The 25,673-nt window shown below is 38.3% G+C and overlaps 1 protein-coding gene across 9 annotated transcripts in view; it reads right to left on the bottom strand.

Annotated features, from left to right (window-relative positions):
• dab2ipb (DAB2 interacting protein b) overlaps nt 1–25,673 on the bottom strand; it is a 215,355-nt gene that overhangs the window by 132,069 nt on the left and 57,613 nt on the right. For 2 of the 9 annotated variants that reach the window (XM_084745332.1, XM_084745331.1), the window contains exon 1: nt 15,367–16,017. The exons of the other annotated variants lie outside the window; for them this stretch is intronic. In XM_084745332.1, coding sequence (XP_084601458.1) covers nt 15,367–15,490 — 124 coding nt within the window. In that variant the 5' untranslated portion in view covers nt 15,491–16,017. Of the gene's footprint in view, nt 1–15,366; nt 16,018–25,673 lie in introns of those variants that run through there. 9 annotated transcript variants of the gene reach the window in all.

Here is a 25,673-nt window from a genome sequence, read left to right on the forward strand (position 1 = left end):
GCAAGGTCACATAATAGTGTTGACAAACTAGTGGATCGAAGAAACAATAGACCAGCAACTCCCATTTTATGCGAGGTAGAAGTACGGTTTTCACCTATGGAGTTTGGTTAGTTTGGAGAGAGTAATACTTGGCTTTTACTATAAGGATGGTTTCCTATGAGAAAATGCTGTCTGAAAAATAATCTAAATATACTGTAATCTAAAAATTATACTGATTTTTTTTTTAGTAAGACCTGTTTTTTAAGTGGCTAAAATAGCTTTTGCTGTTAACACTGACCACAGCAGAACATTGCTTACTTTCTGTGCTGGTACTCATTATATGCTTGGGGTGTGCAGACTGTCATCTACTCTGGCTAATACACTGTACAATAAGTACTTCATACAGCCCCACTTCAAATAGTCCTAACTATCCCTTTAAGATATTTTGGTATCTAAAAGTGATTGATTGTGTCTGGGAGCATCTAGCGTGCAAGGTTCTATTTGTACGGTCAATCAAAGGGTCAGAGGGCCCACAGACAACAGCTGTTGTGTCAAAAGGTGAGATATCTTTGAACTACCGAGTCTGGAGGCCATGAGGGCATCTATTTATTATACAGACGTTCTTTGCAATCAATGTCCTGAAAGTCATTCTTTTCTTTTCCTTATGGTCAATTTTCTGTTCCTTGTCATGATCATATACAGCATCATATTACTTTAACAGTCCACTTTCTTCCCTCTGTGTGCACTCAGATTTATGTTCTCTTCATATCTCTATCTCTGAAATTTCTTAGTGTATTATCACATCTTCATCTCCTACATCAAATCAAATTGTACCTTTCTTCCTTTTATTCTCCATCTCTTCACATACCCCCAAAGCTCATACCACTACCTCTCCCTCCTCCATCACCATCTACCCACAAATGGAGTCATCTGTCTGTCTTGATTCCACCACCTCCAGGCCTCCTCACTGTTGGTTAATGGGACCCTGAAAGTGCCAGTGAGAGCCCTCAGGGGGCCGAAAGCTGCACATACTAGATGGTAGTCACCTGTATTTCATGTGTGTATGTAAGTGTATGTATGTCCTTGTGTCCCTAAGACAGAGATAGCGGCATTCTAGTCCAGTGGTAAAGGTATCACTTTGTAAACATTAAAGGTAGAATCACTAAAATTTGTTTGAAATGTAAACGCACCGGAAAGACACCAGGATGTAAAATAACAACGTTTAGGGATGGTAAAGCATCCGGAGCAAAATAAGGGGAAAAATAAGGAAATACAGACAGAGGCCATGGTCTCTTCAGGTACAATCACTACCACATACTTCTAGGGCTGTCACTTTTTCAAAAAATCAAGGTCAAACGAATTTAAAATGACCTGTAATTCGTTCGGATAAATTCGAACCCACCAAACAGATAATTACAGCTCGAACATGAACGGATGTTCGAAACTCGAAAAAAAGGTGACAGTCCTACATACTTCTCATGGGTCATGTTTAGATGAGTTTATACATTGTTTTGTTTTTTGCTTTTTTTCAGAAAATGTTGTATGTTTTACCTTTAAACAAAACACATATAATATTAATATTAATTAATAATATAATATTCACTTCCTTGTCAAGAGTTAAGCGAGATAATTGGTACCACTCATGTCTGTAGACCAAGTATGAAACTAGAGACAGTAGGTGGTTAGCATAGCTGAGCATTAAAATTGGAAGTAGCAGGAAACAGCTAGCCTCACTTTGTCAAAAGTGAAAAATATACCTTACAGCACCGCTTAAGGTGCTAATTAAGGTACCTAATTAACATCCTACATCCTATCAAATTCACCCATACAAAAATCCAAGTTCAAAAGACAATTGAAAAACAGTCTTCTACTCACTTGCTCTGCTAATGTTAACTGTTAATGCACTCCACCATTCAGTACTCCATAGTTACGTCTTTTCACATTTTTTCAGTAACATTTTTTTAACATATATAATGAGTTTAGAAATAGACCTCTGAATTCAAAGGAACAATTTAAACAAATAGTTTTTGAATGACACCCCTCTCGTGTCTGTAAGAAACAGTAGGCAGTTAGCATAGCTTAGTAAAGTAAATATACCTACTAGCACCACTTAAAGTGCTAATTAAGTGTTAATTGAGGTGCTACATCTTGTTAATTTATTCCATACAAAAATCTAAGTGTAAAAAACCTTGAGGTTGCCAGGCAACAGGTGGAGAAAAAATTTCAAGTTCTTAACTAGTTGTAACACCACAAATACTCATTTTCACATTTTGATCTTTGTACATCCAACAATCCATCGATCTACCTATCACTCTATCTTTCGACCTCATGTTCAACTTATTTGCAATCTTCCTTTCTTCCTTATGTTTTTTCTCCCTTTAAAGGGAGACTTTGGTATGTGTGCTATACTGACCAAAGAGCTCTAATACTGCAAAATCTTCTCGCATCAAGTGATATCACAGGAATAATGTTGAATATTTCACCATGGATTTCTTGTCTCCACCACTGGGTAGCCAGGGGGTGTGCTAAATGAGTATATTTGTCACCTGACACCGATTTGGCCGACAAGGTCATAGTAGCTATAGGATAGGGCATCAGAAACTCACACACAATGCATCCTGGTACATGTAGGCACTGCCAGCATGGCTCCATGAGCAGCAGGACTCAGTTTTTCTCAGTTCAATATGGGGAATTTATAGCTTCAGTGACTACATTTACCATCAACACTGACTGGACAGCCCCATGAAAAGTGTAGACTTTTCCCTTTAACATTCAGTCATATAGGTCACATTGCATATTTCCTTAGTATTTCCCAGCCAGGCGTGCTCCATCCAGAGACCATTGCCAGCTAACCTTCCCTTCCTCTCAGACCTCACCAACACAGGATATCCCAGCTTGCAAAATGACTGCAGATGAAGGTGGGGAAGGAAAAGCCTCTCCTACATCTGAAACCTAACAGTGATGCTCAATATTCTCAAATGTTTTCTGAGTTGCTATTACAGCGAGACAAACAGGATGAATATAGTATGACTGATTCATATGTGAGGTGCGCACGGAGATAGCACGCTGGGCAGGCAGGCGGTAATGTGTCACAAAGACTGTTGGCAACTGACAGCTAGTTAATCATTTAAGGGGGAAAAACAGGAACGAACATGATGAACATTTTGCATAACGACTTACTTTTGGTGTGGCTGCGCCAAAGTGCTGTACTGATATAAGAATAATAATGGCTGACTTTCTAAACACACATTGTTCTTCTGCCTGGAGTGATGTGCTTTATGATCTTTTATCGCTCGAGGAGCTGGCTGTGCTAAGTGGCTCTGTGATGAAAGAGGAAATTCACAAAGGTTTTGTAAGCAAGTTGTTGTTGCATGGGGTTTTTAATCTGCCTACAAATGATAGCAACTTGAAAAGAACATTCAGTATCTACAGCACATTGTACTGCTGGTGTTACACTACTAATCACTCTGCTGACGTGTAGTTCTTTGTCTTTTCTGTTTCTTTTTTAATAAACGACCAAAAGCAGTCATCTATTATGTGTACAATTACATTTACGTGTACATTGTTGCAGCTGTGTCTATGTAGTGAATCCTGCATGTAATCTGGTTGCATACTATTTCAAAGCTAATTAAAACAGGCACAAATACATTTTATTTCTATGGTTGGTCCTTTAGCTTGTCTGCTAGTAAAAGATACTCAGTGGATTTTTCTTGAACAAAATGAACGAGAATACAGAGTTATATTTTTACACTGTCAACAAAACCCATTGTGTGTAATCTTGATGCTGAAACATGTTGGATGCAAGTCCATGTTTGCTAGTTGGCAGCAGTCTTCTTCCCTTCATTTCTGGATGTGAAGCTACATTCCTTGCTATGCTCCACCACTCACCGTCAGTCAGTGGAATACCATGAAACAGGAGCAGGAATATGTAAACTGTGCTTCCATGTGAGCAAAATACAAACAAAACAGGGATCTACTCTTCAAAATACTGCTCCATATCACTATGAATGGTCAAAACCTCCACAGGGTGTCTTTAACTGCAACTATAGAATGTAGTTACTCAGAATAACCAAGTACTTTAATGTTATCCACTGTGATACTTAGACTGAAATATCAGCTGTATCTTACTAAAAACTGGCATATTGGTTTCATGAGCTACTTTATCCAAATGCTGCAGGTCCTGATTCAAAAACAGTACAGAATGTAACTCCTGAACTTGGCATGACATGATGAACTGAAGAGATGTATCACTCTGATGATTTGTTGAACTACAGAGACCCTCTACCCACGAGCAGCTTTACAGCGGAGTTTCTTCTCTAACAAATTATCTTTAAGCAGCAAGACAAGTTTAACCTTTTAATCTCTTAATTGTATCCAAGTGTACTGAAATGTCTTTTTATATTGCCTTATATCCCTTTAACATTTTGTCTTGATGCCTTTTAGCCATGTTTGACGTAAAGCACTTTGAATTGCCTTGTTGGTGAAATGTGCTATACAAATTAACTTGCCTTGCCTTGGCCCATCATCCAGTTTCTCACTGAATTACCAGCAATTAGCGACAGGTGATATGACCCGCCAACAGCGATGTTTATTTTACCTTCTGAAAGAGATGGAGTCGGTGCTGGCTGAAAGTAAGAAACTGCTGACTGAATTAAGATGAATTGATATCAATCCGTCAAAATATGCTCCGTTTGACCGCAATACCAATTCCTAGAACTGGCTTGTTGAACAAAAGGTCACTGCCGAGTTAAGTGAAAATAATCACAGTTTTCAATACACATAGTCATTTAATCTATTCTTAATATCAAAATATTTCTTATAGCAGCTTTAGAGTGTATATTTGGATAAGGAAAAATAATCCAAACTGTGCTCCCCGAGCTAATGAACATTAAAGTTAGAGTACAGGATCCTGTTATCAGCAGCAGCACGTGTCTGCATTTCAAGTCTACACCCTCAGGGCTGAAAAATACCCTCCAAAGAGAATGCAGCTTTCTTGTGTTATGACAGGAGGGAAAAACAGAGAAGAATTCAAACACATTCACACACACACACACATATGCACGTACACACATACATCCTCCGTGGGCCAGTGAAATGTGCAGCAAAAATCACAGGCTGTCAAGCTGTGTTTACTGTGTTCTTTCTACCTGGAGGACTATCTTCTCTTGGTCCACCCTGCCTCTCATCCTCCCTCCTTCACAAAAACATCTCTTTTCTGTTTTTCCACTCAAAATACGAGACAACCAGAACTTGTCTCAACTGGCTGATAGCACTGCAAAAAAAAAAAAAAAGCTCCATCTGTCTCTGGAATATAAACTGTGAGTTAATGTCAATCAAAGAGCAATCTGCCTGAAAGAGGAGTTTTTTATTTATTTTGCCAGGAGGCAAAGTCTCATTAGAGGTATATCTGACTCCCAGCTGGACAGTGAACCATGTAATGGAGGTCACAGTGAGGCCCACCCAGGCACATACTGTATTACAGGCACAGGTTTGAATCGTCAAGCTTTATAGTCTAGTCTAAAAACGTGTTGGTGTACGAGAGAGACTAAGGGGGAGGGGAGTGAGGGTACACAGAGACCATAATGTGTTAACGCTGAACTGTGAGGACAGTGCTGGACTTTTGACCCCCTGAGATGCGGTATTTGCTCAGCACGGAGATGATGGGGTGATAAAGAGGTGCTGCTCCGTCTCCTTGGAGCAACTCTGTGGACACGAGGGAGTGAGAGAATCATTTCAACCCACAACAACCTCTACAGCAGATACAGTCAACAGTCACTTAACTTTCGGCTAACGTTGAGCCCCTGGCTAAAGTCAACTGTGGGCTGATGATAAAAAAAAATCACAGCAGCCTGAAGTTATACCAGAATTTACTATTAAAAGGAAAGATTGAGTTATTTGAAGTGGGGCTGGATGAGGTACTCATTATTCACTGTATTAGGTACAGCAGATGGCGGTTCCAGTTTGAAGAAGAAAAGATACCAAGATACCACGTACCAGGATCGAACTTAAGCCACTTAAAAAAGGGACACTCAAAAAAAATGTCAGCTTAAAGTGTATGCTGTATTTATAATATTTTCATTGCTTTACTTTGCAATATTTGACTTGTAAAACAGCAGTTTTGCTGTTGGAAAAGGCTGTCTGACAGCAAGGTTAAATCGAAGGTGGTAAATTAAAGGTGCTGAAAATATCTTAAATATAGTTCACACTTAAACTGACTAAACTACTGATTTTCTTTAGGTTTGTCTTTTGTAGGTGAACAAAATACACAGATTAAAGTTGTCAAAATTATCAATAATTCAATACTATGTGTTTAAAATGATACAAGATCCAATAATAATAGAATTGAAAGTACAGATGCTTCCAAACAAATACATTGGTGGTCATTTAGTATCAAGTGACAAGATGTTTTTCAGTACTGGCTTGTATTGAAGTGTATCAGTCTGTTCATAGAAGTATCAAAGTTTTTGAAACACAGTCACCTAGTGAACTGTGACAAAGTACAGATAACTTATTAGGAGCATCAAGCAGCACTATTCCCCACTTATACTGGATTTTTTCCCCACAAACACAAGAATTCTATATTCGACCATGTTGAAGCGATAACCAGGGAGAGGGGCTCTGCTTTGTGTTTAGTTTGGCACATGCATGCCTTTGTCTGCAGTGTGTTATGGGAAGGCAGAGGAGAGAGGAGGAGGAGGAGAAGACTGGGGTGCAGAAGGAGGAAGTTTGTGTTTGTGCAGAGGGCGACACAGCAGCAACATTCCTGCGACTGCTGACTGAGATCCCACCAACTTCAATAAAATCCACTAGCAGACATGCAGATAGGAGGCAAACACTCTGCAGGATCGTATCAGTTACCAAATGACATACAACAGCTTTGAGGCAAACCTGGAATGACAAGCGTATCATCCATGCATGATTTTTGAAATCTGATGTTATGGATTGGTTGGTCAAGGGCTATAGATGCATGCATTCTTCAAATCTGCTTTGCATTATTTGTTCTCATTCCTCACGTTTATTACATATTTTCTGTTATATTAAATCTGGACTCTTGAATTCCAAACGAAATATGAGCTGGACAGCTTTCAAATATTTTTTGTAAAACTCTGTGAAGGACAAGGGTAACAATTAGGTTAGTTTGCTATGTCCTGCTCCTTTTTGCTCTGTGGTCCAACAAATCTATCAAACCTATCAATTTTCTCCTTCACTGTTTCCTGTACTTATGTGCTCAGCTCATAAACCTGTAAATCTGACATGTAGGCACATCCTGAGTTAGCTAATGTTAGCCAAACATCTGATATAAACATTAATACAAAACATCTAATTGATAATGTTACCAAAATGCTAGCTAACTAGCTAGCTGACAGCTGACACAGACAGCTGGCTAGATGGCTAGTATTTCGCTAACATTAGCTATCAAATGTAACTAGCAAGCTAACAAGTGCTGTAGATTAGCTATGTAGTTAACTAGTTTTTAACTATGTTTTATTTTGATGTTTTGCTAACATTAGCACTCTAAAATGTGACTAAATTTCACTTTTACAGGTCACCCAGCAACATCTCTTAACCATCTTCAAAATCTGGGTTTCTTTTTCATATAGACATGTCTAGCACTTAGCATATCTAAGTACAGGAAAGAAGAAAGGAGAAAGATGGCTGAGGTTCCGAAAGGGACGGGACTTAGGAAGGGTCAATTCACCACATTCAGGTGCTGTTATCAAAAAGACAGAAATTAAATGAAGAAATGACTTGGAATATAATCATGTGAATATTGTGAATGGTTAAAAAAGCCAAAAGCATATATCCATTTTTTAAACTTGACTGTGTGTGTGGTCTCACAGAAGTGCATGTGAAAATAACTGCTCACTTGCATATACTGCACTGTCTGCTGAATGTTGACAGGCTGTTTTCACAATGAATGATGGAAATTATCGTCTATACTCCTCCAGCTATATTTCTCCAAAACCATTCCCTGGGTCTGTCTTGTAATCTGTGTTGATATCTATGGATTAAGGGGGGGGATTAGCCTGCACCTGTCCCTCTGTTATTGGACTCTTTTGGGTGCTGAGAAGCACTGCGTCATCTGGCCCATCTCCATGATTCACCAGGCTGAGGGAAAAAGAGGGTAGACAAGGACAGACTCCAGGGATGAGACGGAAGATCAGAAAGTAATCCAGGGTTAAACACTGAGATGATGTGGAGAGTTCTGGTTTCACTTCACTGCTTCATTGCTATATTAACTGCCTCTGCCCTCTGTCTTGTGTCTCTGCTTCCTATTACATGATCTCAGAGGCAAATTGATTACATTTTCACGTCTCATCCTATAATACACAAAGTAGATGGGAAGCAGTCTTGATATCTTAGTTAATTTCTCCACTTTTATCTCACATATTCTCCTGGCCCCTGGCCTGATTGTGTATGCTGAAAATTAAGGCAAAATGATCAAAGAATTAAGTTGCCTAGGTTGATTAGTGGAGCCTTTATTTTACTAAAACATGACCTTAATCTCAGCAAGGATGCTCAGGCACAAACTGTAAAAACAGATCAAAGGGCTAATCTGTTTTAGAGGAAACAGGAAAAGTGATTCGGCTGGCCATGAAGATGTGGTCTAATCTTGGCAATATTGAAATTTCTCTTTTTCTCTCTATCGTGTCAATTTTAAAGTAGCTTAAATAGATGGTTTGGATTATTTGATGTAAGGTTGTATGAGGTACTACAGTAGATGCCAGTCAGCACACCCCCAGCTGAAGTAGCATCGGTACAGAAGCTAAGCGATGAACTGTTGCAGACAGGGTCAGTAACAAAGGGTATTTTATCCAATAAAAAATGTCCACCTAAATACAAACAATATTAATTTAAGGGTACACTATATTTAGAATACTTTCACCACTTTACTTTGCAGTCAGACAGCACTTTTTGACAGGAAACCACCCTTACATATGTCAAATATTGCTTGATCCAAACCAACCAAACTCCATAGGCGCCTCACAGAGCATAACTGTAGCTAATACACTGACTATCCATGAGCACCTCATACAACTCTACATTAAATATTCCAAACTATCCCTTTAAAATGCGGATCATTAATACGGACTTGTTTCCAGCCTTCCTGTGTTTACGTGTAAATATGACTTAGGCATCGGAAACTGAGTCATTATGATCGTCTGTGTTGTTTGGGCCGTGTTTCCCATCTATCAGCTCTCTTTCACTTCCCATCAGCACATACACATACACACACTCTCTCTCTCTCACACACACACATGCACACACACTCAGACAAGAAAATCTAGCTGCATCATAAACAACCTGACAAAATCTAAGCGTGACGCAGTAGCACAGATCAAAAGTGTGTCTTGGTAATGACCCATTGAGAATATGATTACGTGCAATAACTGTCAGTGGTAATGCATTATTGAGTTGTTATCGAGTAGTTCAAACATTTTCTTGCAAGCTGCTGGCAGTAACTCTGTCTTCACTGTTGTGATATTTCATGATTTCACGCAGTTGTTACTTTGCTTCTGTTAGTGCGTGCTGTGTTTTGGTATGCTTGGTGCTCTCACTGGAACAGTCACACAGCAGTCAGAGCATACATCTGTCAGTGCACATGTATTTAAAGGGCAGGAAAAATTGAAGAAAACCTCTCGTGCGCTCATTTTCCTTTGGACAGATTGTGCTGTACCTATTATACCTATTTGTATCATTGTTAGAAATATTTGTTCTCTAATTGTCTTTCTCTGCTTCCTATCACCACTAAACTTCCTCTGCTAGAGTTTCTTTCAGTTTTTGCTTCCCTTTCCTGTAATTTTTCCTTCTTTTTGTTTTGTTTAGTTCTTCCTTGTTTTAACAGACTGCAACCATTGTTGATGTGTATCTGTGAAGCCCATTGAGAGATTATACTTGATATTGAGCTGTACAAAGACTTAGACTTGACCTGACTTGTGCTGCAGCTGCAGCTGCTCGCTTCATCCTCCAACTTTTCATTTTGATGTTTTATTCATGGATGAAATGTTTAGCAGCAAAGTATGGCACTTTTAAAGGTCCAGTGTGGAGGATGAAGGGGGATCTACTGACAGAATATGGCTGAAATGGGATATAATACTCAAAATATGTTTTCATTAGTATATAATCAACTGAAAATAAGAACTGTTGTGTTTTTGTTAGCTTAGAATGACCCATCCTCTTCTGTGGAGGCCGCCATGATTAACAGTCATGTTACTACAGTAATAGTAGTAGTAGTAGTAATTTTTTGTTAGCCAGTAATAAGGTAATCCAACACATTTCATTACCTTATTACAGCCAATCTTCTCATCTAACTCAAGACAAGAAAGGGAATAAACTTGTTCTGCAAAATGTCAATCTATTCTATTATGAATAAATTGCTAGAAAATAAGTAAGTTTTGTTAGGTGAGGGTAGTGCTTCAGGTGAGAGATACTGTGGTTATTATTAAAGGTTAAAAAGTGTTTAAGATTGAAATATGAGATGGGAGAAATTGAATGAATGTAATCTATGGATGTGTGTGTGTGTGTGTGTGTGTGTGTGTGTATTTCACATTTATAACACAGTTGCCAGCTGGTGTTTATGTGAGTTGCTGCCAGATTTTAGGTAAAAAATACAGGTCAGCAAGAATAGAGTGACATCAATGGAAAGAAAAGACGAACGGCAAGTTCTTTGGCGAGGGGAGCAGCCAGAGGGTGATTCACTGAGGGGAGAGGAAAACACAAACATTGCACACACCTGACAGTAGACTATCTAATAGCATACAAAACAGTATGACTGAAAGCAGTAACAACTCATCTCATCCAAAATCTCCAAAACATGAGGCAAGAAATGAGAGACAGAAACTCTGATAAAACTTTTTCAGAGACCTAATTTTTCTACCAAAATTTCTCTCTCTGAGGAGACAGAAAAGTTTAAGCTAAGACAACTTTTCTTTGGAAACTCCTTTACAATTTCAGGCTGCTATGTGTTACACAAAAGCTCTGCCTGTGGAGATTAAAAAAGAGACAGATGATGAATTTTGTTGTGAAAAATGATGCTATTCCATTCACGGGACAATTCAGAACAAAGAGTTTGATTGCGACCATAGTTTCAAAACATGCCAACATAACAAGTCAGATCAGACAATACCGCTCTCTCTTTCTCTGCCCGTCTTTGTGCTGTTCTCTCTGCAAGATAAGCAGTAATTTTGTATGTAAATGTCACCAACCCCTGCGAAAGAGGGGGAAACAGATCCAGAGTGATGTGAGCGTGAACTGAACTGATATAATTTTCCGTTCGCTGATAATGACGCACTGACAGACACAGACACTCACTGAGAAAACAATAACACAAGTTCATGTAACTTCCACCTGATGTGTCCCAGTGACAGCGTGTACATCAAGAGGGGCCACAGTGACTTCCTCGAGATAAACACACATACTGTAGCTGTTCATAGCTGTGGTGTGAACAAAAATACCATCTTTATACTGAGCTGCTGCCGGGCGTCTCGAATGAAACACATTTCAGCAGCATCACATCATCTAGCTGCAGGCGCAACTGTTTACTGAGAAAAGTTTATTTTTCTCCTCACAAACCTTATTTCACTGATTTAGAGAAAACATACACACACGCTGCAGTGTGTGTATGTGTACCTGACTCGAATCAGATTCGGCTGTTCAATATGGAAGATTCAACCATTCCTTCCTTTTTCAGTTCAGTGCCATGCTACACTCATATATTACCATACATGAGTCTCATGTTTTAGCCTACCTCATGTTTTGATTTCATATTGTACTTTGAGAACTACAAAGCCATAAAGCAATCCTGCCTGATTTGCAGCATTCAGTTCATTTAAATGCACTTCAGTAAACAGGTTACTATCTGCTTTCTACAGTTATCTGATTTTATGCCAAAAATGCCAAACATTTCCTACTGCATCTAGTTGCATTCTGCAGTATGTAAACTACCATGCTGTTCTGGCTATTCTGACACTGATAGCAACTCGCTGACAGACGACAGAGCCTGTGATCACGGACGACATTGACATGAGTGATGAGGTTGAAGTTCAAGGCTTAATGTTAGGATGAAGTAGTATGTCCCAGCAGTATGCATTTGTCATGCAACTGTACATAATTTGCACAGGCCGCTGCAGTAGGTAAAATGCCGCTTATGTTGCCATGATCAGAGACAGGGATTACAGAATCCTTATTTCTCTGTGAGAAATGTATTAGCCATGTTGTTACTAATTTTATTTTTAGAGTTCACATGCAAATAAATACCTGAAATTGCCATTTAGGGGCAGCAGAAACAATCTGTGAAAACTACAATAACACGCTATCACTAACATGTTTGCCAACGTGTGCCCTACTTAGGCCGAAGATATACTTGCTTTAAACTACGCGCTCCCGTATACATATTCAAATGCAAACGTGGTTAAAAAGTAAATATATCTCTAACCAGAGACCGCAGATCTGTAGCAATAAAAAACTTTCATTTGGAATGCTGAATGTAAGTCTCTACTTATAGCTCTGTTTTGGTCTCCACAAAATTTAAAATATATCTTTACCTGCCAAACACTCCATTGTGTTCACTAACTAGTCACTAACTAGCAGTAAGTTTTTAATAATTGTTATAAATAAAATTGACTTGACATGATGAACTTTGTCTACTGTTTGGTGCTGCACAGGTAGCATACAGTGGGTGAAGACAGCTGCCTGCTGCTGGAAACGAGACTTGGTGAGAGTGAGCCAAAGCAATTAAGTTATTGGCTGTAAAACCAAAACAAAAGCTTGAAAGACTACTTCATTATAATTCTCTTAGAGTTCATGACTATGAGCAACTCCTCTTTTAAGATACAAGTAATCTTTTGATCCACTGCTAAACAGTTATAAAAATACTGATTAAAGCTGCTTAAAGACAGTGAAACAAATGAGGGGTACAACTCTGGAATAACTTTCTGCCTGTTGATTTAATTACAGGATAATAATTCCTCTAGAGTCACGAGATTAGGTCAAATGACCATTTAATAAGTTCTGCCAATAGACCCACAATGTAATCTCTAGATTGCATGACAGTGACACACAATTACCAGTTTAGGGTCATACAAAACACAACCACAACTTCTTTTAACAATTTCATTACTACACTGGTGACCACTAGTGGTCTTCAGCTTCATCTGGGAACAACCTCAACCTCCACCCTGTCTGTGTGTCATTGTGTTAATGTGTAGTGTGAAAAGGTTTTTTGTGAGGGGAGCTTGCACTTAACCACAAAGATCAAGGCAGAGAGTGTGTGTGTGTGTGTCTTTGTACATAAGCTTAAATGCATGTGTGAGAGTGTGCGTGTGTGTGTTCTTCTGAGGACTGAATGATACAGAGGGGAAACTTCAAAGCACCTCTTTCATCAGCAAGAGAAGCAAAATGAAGACATACAAAAGCAGGCACCTACACACTTTGTTTCTCTCCGTCTCTGGCTTTGTCTGCCTCTTACCATAGAAGATGAACTACTCTCAACTTATAATGCCAGTTATTTTAAAAGACTAAAAGTAAGGGTCAGTTTCAGGGAAAAGTAAGAGAAAGTGAGCCTGATGTTATCGTGTCTGAACTAGTTGTCTCTAAAAAGTTTGCATCATATTCACAGCCACAGAGCAACAGATACGCAACCGTCTTTCACTTAATATCTTGGTTGGCAAGTTACACAAGTTCACTTGGAATAAAATCAATAGGCTGAAGATTTCAGAGCTACTTCTTTTTCTCTCAATTCAAGTAACTTGAGCTCAGCCTTAGGGGCAGACTTATCACCATAACCTTGCGGTTCAAACACTGCCTGCAGCAGTAAGTACAGGCACACTGAGAGGCAGCAAAGTGAAGAAACAGAGTGCTCGAGGACATCGACTTAACTGACAGAGACGTAGTTATGCGGTGCAGAAAACTAACTAACTGACTTAAACTGTTTCTCGGTTGCTTCGAATAAAAGCATTCACAGGCCCAAACAGGGTGGAGCTCAGCAAGTTGACACTGAGCTGTGAGCTGTCAAGTGTTGGAGTTGCAATGTGAGAGTAGCATCACCTTGTGAATAGTGACGCCAATCTGTCATCTCACTCTCATGAGCACACACAGGAGTAGAAAGTGCTGTCACAGGTTCTAGAATAATGCAAATAGAAATGTAGTTCTCATATGAACAATAAAACAGAATAATGTTTCGAAAGGAGAACTGCTTCTCCTCATATTGCTCTCACGAATCACTAAGAATAAAATATTTGTTCCAATTTACAGTTGAAACAAATAAGGCTTAGTATCCAGGATGCTTTAAATTTTAAAAGACAAAAAACAAAACAAAAGACAAATAAACTGTTTCAACTTTAAAAAGTTAGTATTGGTGCTGCCTTAAAATTATAAGTTGACTGAACTTTAAAAGACAAATGAACAAAACAAAGGACAAACTATTTGTTTTAACTTTAAAAAAAAGTTCATGTCCATGCTGCCTTGAACTTTTATGTTGACTGAAATTGAAAAGACAAGTTGAGGTAAATTTGTAATGATTTCTTGTCAAATAACCTTGATATTAATTCAGCTATACTATGATATTAATATAGAAAATATGTTCAGTAAGGTTAAGATATTAAGTTGGTCCAACAACTGTTAGGTCACACTGATGAACTTTACAAATGTCTTTTTACATGTTCTCAGTTTGAAGAGCCAGTTATTAATTTCACACAAAATGTGAAAGTGCTACCAGTGAACTAATTACATTTAAGGGGGTAGGAGCTGAATTCAACAACAAACATGACTTATCTTAAAATGCATTAGAGACACAAAGCAGTTTTCATCATATATGTCTTCTTCAGACAATTAAAAAGAAGGACATCCGGAAAGTTTTAACTCCCAAACAATGCATGCTGGGAAGTTTGCTAATATGCTGATCATGTTTCTTTAGAAACTTAAATAAACAAGTTGATTGAACTCTGTACAGTACATTCATTCAACTCATCATTTCAAGTCAGAAGGCTTCAAGTTAGAAGAATTCATGTTTATAAGTTCTGAGGTGTTCTGAAAAGAAATACTAGGAATTTTAAGTTTAATTAACTTGAACCAATAAAACTTGTTTATTTATGTTAAGTTGAAGAGAAAAGATTAGTTGATTCCACTAAATTCCAGTTTGATTCTTTACAGTGATGTTGCCTACATGTGCAAAGAGAAACACTAAACACAGTCACCACCACAAATATAAACTTACTGGTGAGAATCAGAAACAGACTATGTCAAAATTAGCCTGTTTATGAGCTACATGAGCTCAGTATCATCTGAGTTTTATCCGCTACAGCTACTGAATGTTGTAGAAGTTACAAGGCATGAGTCTAAAGCTGCAGTATGGTGAACTTTTTTAGCAGTGGTAGTAGTATTTATTACCCCTGCTGGCAGACGGCCTGGTGCGGCTGCGAGACCGGCTTCGCTGACGCTGCAGTCGGGACTTGCCCAAGAATCTGTAGTAATATGAGGGTCTCCCAGATCCCTTCCTAGTGACCCCAGCCATGGTGATAGTTTCCACTCTGAAGTCCACCGATAGCAGTGCTGGAAACAAGTCCTCTTGAACCTGGTATCAGTGCTGATAAGCTCCTGGCAAAGTTCTCATGGAGTCAGACTCTTTTTATCACAACTTTCACTTAAGAGTCCTTCTGCAGACTCTAACATCTACTCAAGTTTAAGTCCTCATGGATTGTGTCGTGATCAGATCCACTCCATTGTGAAACCATCTAATATCCACTTCTGCTCACTGCTTGTGTCCTGTCCCGCAAGCTCAGACTTCTGCTCCACCTTTGAACACTCCCCCTCAAAGTTTCCCACAGAGAGATCCCAGAGGCATGATGTCCGGAATACTGTGTGAGTGTGTATCCTGAATGACAGGAAAGCTGTTCCTGCTCTCAGTGCCAGAGTGCACCAAAGGAATTTTATAGCCAGTCAGAAAGCCAGTGTCTCTGTTTCATAAAGCAGTAAAAGAACGTCTTGTAACAGAGTTGCATACATCCAAACTCCCCTATCTTCAACTCTGTGAGAGTGTGTGTGTAGCAGACACAGAGAGGGTATGCTTTGTGGTTGAGAACAACAGGAGAAAAGTTTGGGCTGCATAGAAAACATGTAGAGATAAGGACTTCAGTGGAATGGAGTTAACAAGACAGCTATCAGATGACAGAATGTTTGACTTCCCTCCATCAACCACACTAATGTGTTACAGACACGCAGATAAGACAACATCTGGTGCAGTAAACAAGTCTGACTTAGAAAAAATATCACCACCCCCGCCTGTTTGTGACTCCTAATCCAGTCACAAACTCAGTCATGTTCCTGGTTTTACAACGGGACCGCTTTAATTTGCCTCCCTAGGCAAGAAAGGCATGGCAGGGAGTGACAGCCTATCAGAAGCAGATGTAAATAGGCTGTTAAGAATGTCAAACAGCCAATCAGAGTATGTTCTGAAGGAGAGGGTCAGGCAGATGGACCATAGTCCACACACACACACACACACACACACACACAGACACACACACACACACACACACACACACACAGACACACACACACACACACACACACACACACAATTCCAAGGGTGCTGGTTTAATATGAGAACTGTGTATCATGAGTTTGAGATTAACTAATGTTTTTTTCATGTTATGATGTGAATTTCTATACAACTATGACAACTGAGACAACAGTCAGTCAGCCCCCAACACTTTATCTATTTGTCTTGTAGCTTATAAACTGTCAATCTGTCGTCCAGTTTGTGAAAACTATGAACTTTGATTCTATGAATGAATGTTGAGCAAATACTCAAAAACTGCGATTAAATGTTCCGATTCCAATCCATGTCACAAGTCTTGGTTTTCCTTATTACAATCCCAATACAACTTCTTAGTCCTACCATGGACCATTCAGAGCCAGGACCCAAATTATATCACTGGTACAGGCTAGGAATAATAATAACTGATGTTTGATTAATCAGTCAAAACATCCAGCTGTATTTTGCATATTTTCCTTGTCCTTTATGTTAAATGTCTTTAAGAGGCTGGCGTCACTGAAAGCTGCTTCCTGGCTCTCATTTTGGGCTGCATGACACAATATTTTAGTTTGTTTTTTTTTTTTTTTTTCTCCACAACCATCTGGTAACCTCAAGATTGAGAACCACTGCCATAGAGGTCTGAAAAAAACAGACTCAAAATGATTAGGCTGATTAATTATCAAAATAGTTGGCAATTAATCTAACTGTTGATGACAAATAGATTAATCGACTAATCATTGCAGCTATACTTAAAAACTATAGCTAAATGAATGAGGACAATAAAATGACTAAATTACTACTTAACTACATCCATTGATGAAGGCCCTGATATGTGTCTGAAGGCTCTGTAAAACTTCTAGTGGAGTTTATGCAAAGATAGGCTTAAACTTAAACTAATATTCATTAGTAGCCTCATCGTTTTATTTGGGAAGTTGGCATTTGATAGCTACAAGAGTTGAATGCAGATATAAGGAGAGAAGTATTGACAGAATTTCAAAATATATTAATAAGGGCAGGGCTCACCAGAGGTGCTTCAATACAACATTATTGTGATTTTAAACATTTTGTGATATATTTTAATTCATTACCTTTTTTTAACTGCAAATGTCCCCCGAGGAAGTTTTGCCAGCATCTGTTCTATCTACTGAGATGAAGTTTTCAGTGTGTTCAACTTACTGCAATCATTCATATTGCAGCAAAATGGGATTTTTAAGCAGACAGACTGACCAATGCTGTCTTTTAAAACTTCCCAATCCTGCTGACCGTGACCTCTGCTGACCTCACAGTAAAAAACTCAACACCATCTAGTGGATTGAGAAAGCAACTGATGTTATGCTATGCTACAATATAATACACTAGCACCCAAAAGTTTTATTAATAACTTATATAATAGGTGTTCATATATCAATACGATATTGCCACGCAAAATATCATAATACTAAAAGAAGAGAAAATTCAAGGCAAACTTCACAGAATTTTACATACTACACCTGACGTGGGACTTTTGGGAAGTGCAGAAATAAAACCCCAGAGACCACACAGACATCACCAAAGAAAAAAAATGTTGGTATACAAACATATACCTACAAAACAGTCACAAATATGCACAGTCACAAACAACAGCCTGAGGGAAAAAAAGCACAAATTTCAACCTCTTTGTAATCGATGTCTCCCAGGGTCCCAAGATGAATTGATCTGTTGATGGTATCTAATCAAAGTCTTCCTCGTCCGCTCTCTCATACTCTCCCTCTGCATTACCTTTCCTTCCCTCTATGGCTTCTCAAATGTTCACTGTGATGCCGCTTGTTGCTAGTGAGAGCAGTGGGGACCATAACGCTCCACGCTGTGTGGAGTTTTTGTCATTACCTCAGCCCATAAACTCACAACCACAGAATGCAGCAGTGTCTGTATGTCTCTAACATAGCCTCGACTGTTCCCCCGGTCCCACAGAGGGTATTTAGTAGGACCATTAGTAGGTATACATCACTCGAAAGCGATCCAGAGCCTCGTGCCGGGCAGCAGAGGGAAGGTAAAGGCCTTCAGGCTTCACACTGCTGCCGCAGGACTCATGAAACATCCTGAAGACAACATGTTCTCTCACTCTCACGGACAAACCAGTGATATACAAACAGCATGTTGAGGTTTTAAGAGCTAGTCCGTAATATCTTATAATTACACACAAATTAGGGTTAAACTGCACTCATATGGCTAACAGTAACTCCAATTCACGCACAAAAGAGCCACGTGTGAGGCCAAGCTACTTTATTCATTACAAAGCAGACTGATTTGTCTTGCCTGCTTAATAGTCACCGTGGGAATAGGTACCTACAATGAGCTCTTGTCAGACAGGAGAGGGGCCTATAGACAGGCATACCATTGAATGAGGGTCATGCAGAGTTCATGGGCTGCTGTTGGTCTCCTCTGGTTCCACCACAAAGACACCAGTGAGCAGTGAAAGGGCCAATAAAAGGTCAAGAAAAAAGGTAAAGTAAACCACTGGCTTTTGTTTTAATGTGAATGCCAGTTGGGAACTCCTGCAGTATGGAATGAATTTGGCTACAACAGGGGAAGCCAAATACTCTGCAGATGAAAAGCAGTGTCCTGCTGCCATTGATACTCAAGTACCAATAAGTTTAAATCCACCACTGGAAACAGTCCTGAAGAAATGGACAATTATTGTTTGAGTAAAAAAAACAAAAACAATTTGTTCTTGTTTATCTATTTATTAATGTTGAGAATAATACAGCTTAAAACGCAGGGATGGGAATCGAGAACCAGTTCCAGTTGAGAACCAGTTCCAACTTGTCCAATGCATTAGAATCATATGCCTCAGAGCTGATCAATTCCTTTTATAAATGCTGGCATGTTTTTCTGACAGCTGCACATTGCAAAACAACAATGTCAAACTCTACTACTACTCTTCTACTCTGCAGGAAACTCGCATAAAGGAGGACTCATGGCGGAGAGAAAGAAACAATCCAAAGTGTGGCTTCATTTCATGAGGAAAGACTAAATCTAATGTCTGTAAAGTAATGTGACACACCTGCAATATGCTGAACCATCTTTCTACGCAACATGGACTTAAATTCCAGACCAGGAATGTCATGTTTTTGACGATGCTTCCCAACCAAGCAGAAAATGAGTTACAAAGGGTAAATGCCCTGTGTTATAAAAACATTAGCACCACGTAGACAGGCTCAGCAGGTTTTTTTTTTATTTGACTAAGAAAACCTAAATGAAAATGAATGGCGTAGAACTGTCATGTTTAGACTTAGATAATAAAACGGCTGTGCTGATGATGAAAACCTGTGTAGGCCTCCTTTTCTTGCACACAGAAAATTTATCAGGAATCAATGCTAAAGCTTGTTAGCCTTTTTTTTTTCACAGTAAAACACTGTAAAATTCCAGACGGTTAGTATTTCTGGTTTAAATTGTATTTATTATGAAAACCATGGTGATTACGGCACTTTGAAACATTCACAGGCAGGCGCACAGGCATAGAATATAACATGGGTCTGAAAATATTGACATTAGAGGACATGATGCCATTAAAAGAGGTTTTTTGTGTAAAATTGGTGAAATTATTTCAGTGTGTATATCAGTGGTTTTGAACATTACAGTTGAATATTTTAAGCACAGTTTAATGAGACTACATTTAGTGACGAAGTCCTGTACTTTAGCCACAACCTCCTGTTAAATGGGTTACAAATCTTTAGCCTTCCAATACATTTCCAAATAAATCTAAACCAAATACAGCCACAATGTTGACCAATCACAGACAAAAACTAATCAAATATACAGCTCCTACACTACAATAAAACTGATAACTGTGATAACTTTGGTCATGATAACTGTGATATGAAATTTTCATACCATTTCAGCTCTGTGATCAACTCACAAGTATATTCTGTCGTGCCTAAGCCTGACATAAATTATTCCTCTGTTCCTCTGTCCAAGACACATTAGTGAGCCACTGTGTTTGTACTGGAACAGTTCTAAAAGTTCCTTCATTATTATGAACAGAGGCATTAGTTTATTTTAAAATATGTGTCCTGCTGCCATTAATACTAACTGAAGTCACAATATTATTAATCTGCCATTGAAAATAGTCCATAATAAATGCACCATTTACTTTTGTTTGAGGAATGTTTCCTAAAAACTATAATGCCCAGCTGTTTTAGGAAATTATTTAGCCTTTTTAAAAACATTAAATTGTGTGATACTGTTAAAGAATTACAACATCAGTAGAAGTCAGTGAGACAGACTTTTTGGTGACAGTAATAGAAAATATTAAATATCCTTTATGTCTAACATGATGCTGTGGATTTTTTCACTTGATTGCACTTTCTATTTGAATACTTGAATGGGTTGTAATAAAGATAATACTGATTTGCAAGTTTCTTTACACAATTTGATGGCAGTGCTTCAAAACAAGGCATTTCCACCAGGTATTTAATAGCCCACTTTCCAGTCACTCAGCATACTGAATTGTTAATTTACGAGAGCAGATTGGAAAAGGTTTGGAAACAACAAAGTCTTGCAGGCGGATACAGACGCACTAATGCCTTCAATATAAAAGACATCAAGATGAATGCATTAAGTTTATTGTTGTGATCAGCATAATCCATTAATTGTGCAGAATCATCCAGCAGGAGACAAACATTGAGTGTAGTGTCTAAAAGGGAACTTATGTGCAGCCTACTTCCTTACCTCCCATTCACCTGTATGACCATAACACCCAGGTCTCAATAACAAAGGCCTAGTGTTGAGGTGTATAACAGCATATCTTACTTAAACACAATAAAACCCTTTACAGACAGAAAAGAATATGTCTGCTCTTGAGAACCAAAAGAAACCTGGGGGATGGAGGCTGTGAATGAAAATACCAATCACATCAGGGACAATAGGTAAAAGTAAAAATGCCTTACCTATTGAAGAGACCAATGGAAGGAAAAGTTGAATCCACATAGAGCAAACAAGGGAGAAAAAAAGAAAATAAGAGTTAGACTGGCAACATTAATTTCTGAGTAGCAGGTATTTAAAAGAGCTCACTGTGTGCAACTTTAATGTATCAAACTAAACCAACACTGAACTATCCCTTTAAACTAGCATCTCAAAACTTAAATTATTTGAAATGGGGTTGTATGAGATGCATCAGATGTATCAGACGCAGATGCAGCAGAGTAGTATATAGTAGTAGTAGTAGTACATATATTTCTTAAATACATGCTCAGTGTTGCCCTAGTTTCATCAACAATCTATCTAAACATCACATAAGTACATATATATACACACAGCACAACAAAAGGCCCTCTGAGAACTAAAAATGCATTGCTGTGAATGAAAACTTCCAAGCCAGTGAACCTTTTAAGCTTTAAAACATTGCTTAGAAATGCTGGTGAAGTATCCAGCTGAGGGGGGGAAATGGAACTAATTCCACTTTCAAAGCAAACAAAAAGACAAAGAGAGATGTATTGATTCTTAACACAGCTCATTCCATTGTCTCATGGATGGTGGGTCACACACAGAAAGTGCCACATACTGGCTATTACACCTGAAATATAGCCAAGCATTAGAGCAAAACACCTCAGAGGGAGTCACAGGGATTAGATTGCTTTGAAATAACAGAGCAGAGCAGCATGTGATAAGTAACCATAAAGATTCAAGGATTGAGAGTCTGGGCAAAACTTGCTCGTCTGGAAATGACAAAACATATTAGTATGGATTACGAGCGGCGGATAAGACAAAATTGATAGCCACTGCTGCTTGAATCTCCTTGGGCAGATAATAGTTTACCCTCTAAAAGACAACTTGACTTTATTATATATAATAAAGTCACCGCTGCTTTGGTGTAAACAGCAGCAAACTCTTATAAATGCCAGACAGAGAACAGACAGTCTTTTTCTTTCTCTAGCTGTCTCTCATCCTGATACTGACCTGGTGGAGAACTGAAATGCATTATACAGAGACATGTTTCGGTTATTTAGCACACCCTTGTTGATATAAATGGGGTGGACAAACAACACCTGTCTAATGCAATATAATGCAATATAATTTAATAGCACTACAGACTGCACTCTCCAAAATAACCACACAGTTGAACAGAGCTGTAACAATTAGTCAATTAATTAATCAATCAAAAGAAAATTCATTGAGAATTATTTAGAGAATTAATTAATCCTTTCAGTCATGTTTCAAGCAAAAATGTCAAACATTTGCTGTTTCCAGCTTCTTAAATGTGAGGATTCGCTGCTTGTCTTTGTCATTTATGATGGTAAATGAAGAGTCTTTTTGGACAAAATAAGCCCATTTCAAGACATCACTTTGGGCTCTTTGTGATGAGCATTTTTGGCTATTTGTCTTGACATTTTATAGACTAAACTATTAATTGATTAATTGAGAAAATAATCAGCAGGTAAATCTATAATGAAAATAATTAATCAGCAGTTCTACAGTTAAATAAACACCTCGCTAGAGTTTCAACTGAACATTATAACCCTCATGAAGGTAGAAGGTAGTTTTAACTTATTGTACCTCATGACTAGAGGTCAAATTATAAATCAGCCTGGATCAATATATTGATTCAGTGATCAAGGATACAATAGTATTGATGTACAGTGAAAACATCAATACATTTCATTAATATACAGATTTATTTTGAAATTGCTGACACATCTGTGTTACTGTTTCTAGCCAATCTCATCTCCATCCTAAACATTCAAGCACTGCTAACACCGGGCAGCCAATAAAAAGACAACAGCATTTACTTCCATCTCAGGAATAAACCAGAAGTGTGGAAATGCATGCAAATAATGTCGTTATGGGATAGAATACTCTGAATACTTATCAATATTGGGCTGAAAAAATGGGCACGCAGACTAAAATTCAGCTGTGGTTTTCTGTCAAGAGATGCAGTGACTTCAGTGAGTAAGAAAAGAACTTGTCAATGAGTGGAGGAAAGATCCACTCGCCACTTAACTAATTTATGCATTGTAAAATGCTATAGTTTTAAGCTAATAATGGTGACTAGCAAAAAAACCCAATTGCTTTGTTAATGAACCAGTTATTACTGAGTGGAATTCTATACTTTTGTAAATATCTCATATCTCTCAAAGGCCCCTTAATTGAATCAAAATTACATTGTGAGAGACTTTGTGATACCAGCAAATATCGCACCATTGTCCAAAGAATCAATATAATATCGTATTGAGATGAAACAACGTGGCAGCTGAGTAAATGTGTGACAGGTGGATATACTGTAAATAAGGTTGCAACTAACAATTATTTCCATTATTAATTAATCTGCAGATTATTTTCTCAATTAATCACTTAGTCTGTATATGTCAGAAAATAGTTAAATGTACCTGTTTTGTCTGACAAACAGTCCCAAATCGATAGATATTCAATTTACTATGGATAAGACAAATAAAGGCAACATATTCTCACAAACGACAAGCTGGAACTGGAAAATGTTTGGCATTTTTGCATGAAAACTGGCATTAGCTACTTACTGCAAATATATTTACAAGTCATGATCGTATAACACAAGAAGTGGAGCACAGATCTACATTTACAGTACATGTAATATATCCTGTGGAGAATGAGCCAAATAACAGATAAAAGCTGTATCACTACTGACCCCTTCTGGAGAATATGGTAATGTACAACTGGTGGCAACAACACTCACTTACAACCTGCTTTCCTAAAGTTGCTAGATGGCTTGAACAGATGTAGACACATAAAATGCACAGTGGGAATGAATGTACCATTTGCACCACATTGTAAGTCTCTTATAAAATCAAAATGACTACAACTGCAATGCACAAGGATATTTACTCCAGTTTTCTTGTTGTGGTTGTCTCTGATTATAAAGAAAGGAAGTCAAAAACACATAGAGGTAATCAGATGGTTTTATAGTGGATAGATTATTGTGGTCTACTTTGATATATCATGCCGGTTCACTGCAGGCTCAGACATCTTAACATCTTAATACTACCGCCCAATCAACTCCTAATCTGAATTAATCCACAAAAATTTGGCGGAGAAAGGACAAACAGATGGACAGAGAAATCAACGACCCCTCTCTAATAACAGATAAAAGAGGAGCGCGTCTGTTCTCCAGCAAATGTTTTTCAGCACAAAGAAAGTGGAGTGTTTGAGTGGATTAAAGGGATGCCCGTAAGAAGATCAAAGCCCATCTAAAATCTCTGGCTATCTGAAGTGACATTTAACGAATACACAGACTCTGCACTCAGAAATTAACTCACTTCACTTCAAGTGTTTTCTGGAAAAATACTGATCTGACTTTCAGACAAAACACTGCAATAAGATTAAACCTTTCAACCAAGAAAACAAAGGTTAATTAGGTTAGCATGTTAGTGCTCTTCACTATATAAAATATCCTCATTATGTCACTTGGAGTACTCTAGTGTCTGAATTATAAAGGGGAATTAAGGAGGCCAAGATGCTTCACTTCAGGATGAACTCCCATATTCTGTCCCTTGAACATCTGAAAATCATTCACCATTCACCCATCATTCATCCGCAATATGATTTTGATCAATGTTGCATTGCATGTCTCAGTGTTGTTTTTAACTGTTTAAGCTGCTGTGCAATACCTTTTTTATTCTGCAGTGTTTGCATTGTCATTGTTTACCTCCATCATCCAAGTGCCTTTATTTAGTATGCGGAAACAGTACACAGTAGTTGCCACATCATAATATTTTCCTTACTTATTCATCTTGTTTATTCTTATTATTCTAACCGTTTTTTAATTCCTGTTTTTGTCCTTGTCCTCCTATCTTGCTTTCTTTTGCTGCTGGTCTCTGAGCATTGCCAAACAATTTTAAATAAGAATAATGAGAAGAATTATATTTTCTTAAAAAAACAAACAAACAATGTATATATTTTCATTAATCATTTATGACCCACTACAAGTGTGTGGCGTGGGGCCTTTATCTGCGGAGACCCTGCCTTCTGCCTGCATTTTCTTATTTTGCTGTGTTCAGGATGTTTCTGGGTTTCAGCCTCTGGGCAGATTGGATGTGTAGCCCCCAGCCAAACAGCTTGCAGGGTGTGAGGGCAAGACTCTTAAAAAACATAGTTAACAGGTGAGGAAGCTACAAAAATGGCAGAGTGCCGAAAAAACAAAAATATAGCG

This window comes from Lutjanus erythropterus, chromosome 20 (genome assembly GCF_056507025.1).
Source record: "Lutjanus erythropterus isolate fLutEry1 chromosome 20, fLutEry1.hap2, whole genome shotgun sequence".
Classification (NCBI taxonomy): domain Eukaryota; kingdom Metazoa; phylum Chordata; class Actinopteri; order Lutjaniformes; family Lutjanidae; genus Lutjanus; species Lutjanus erythropterus.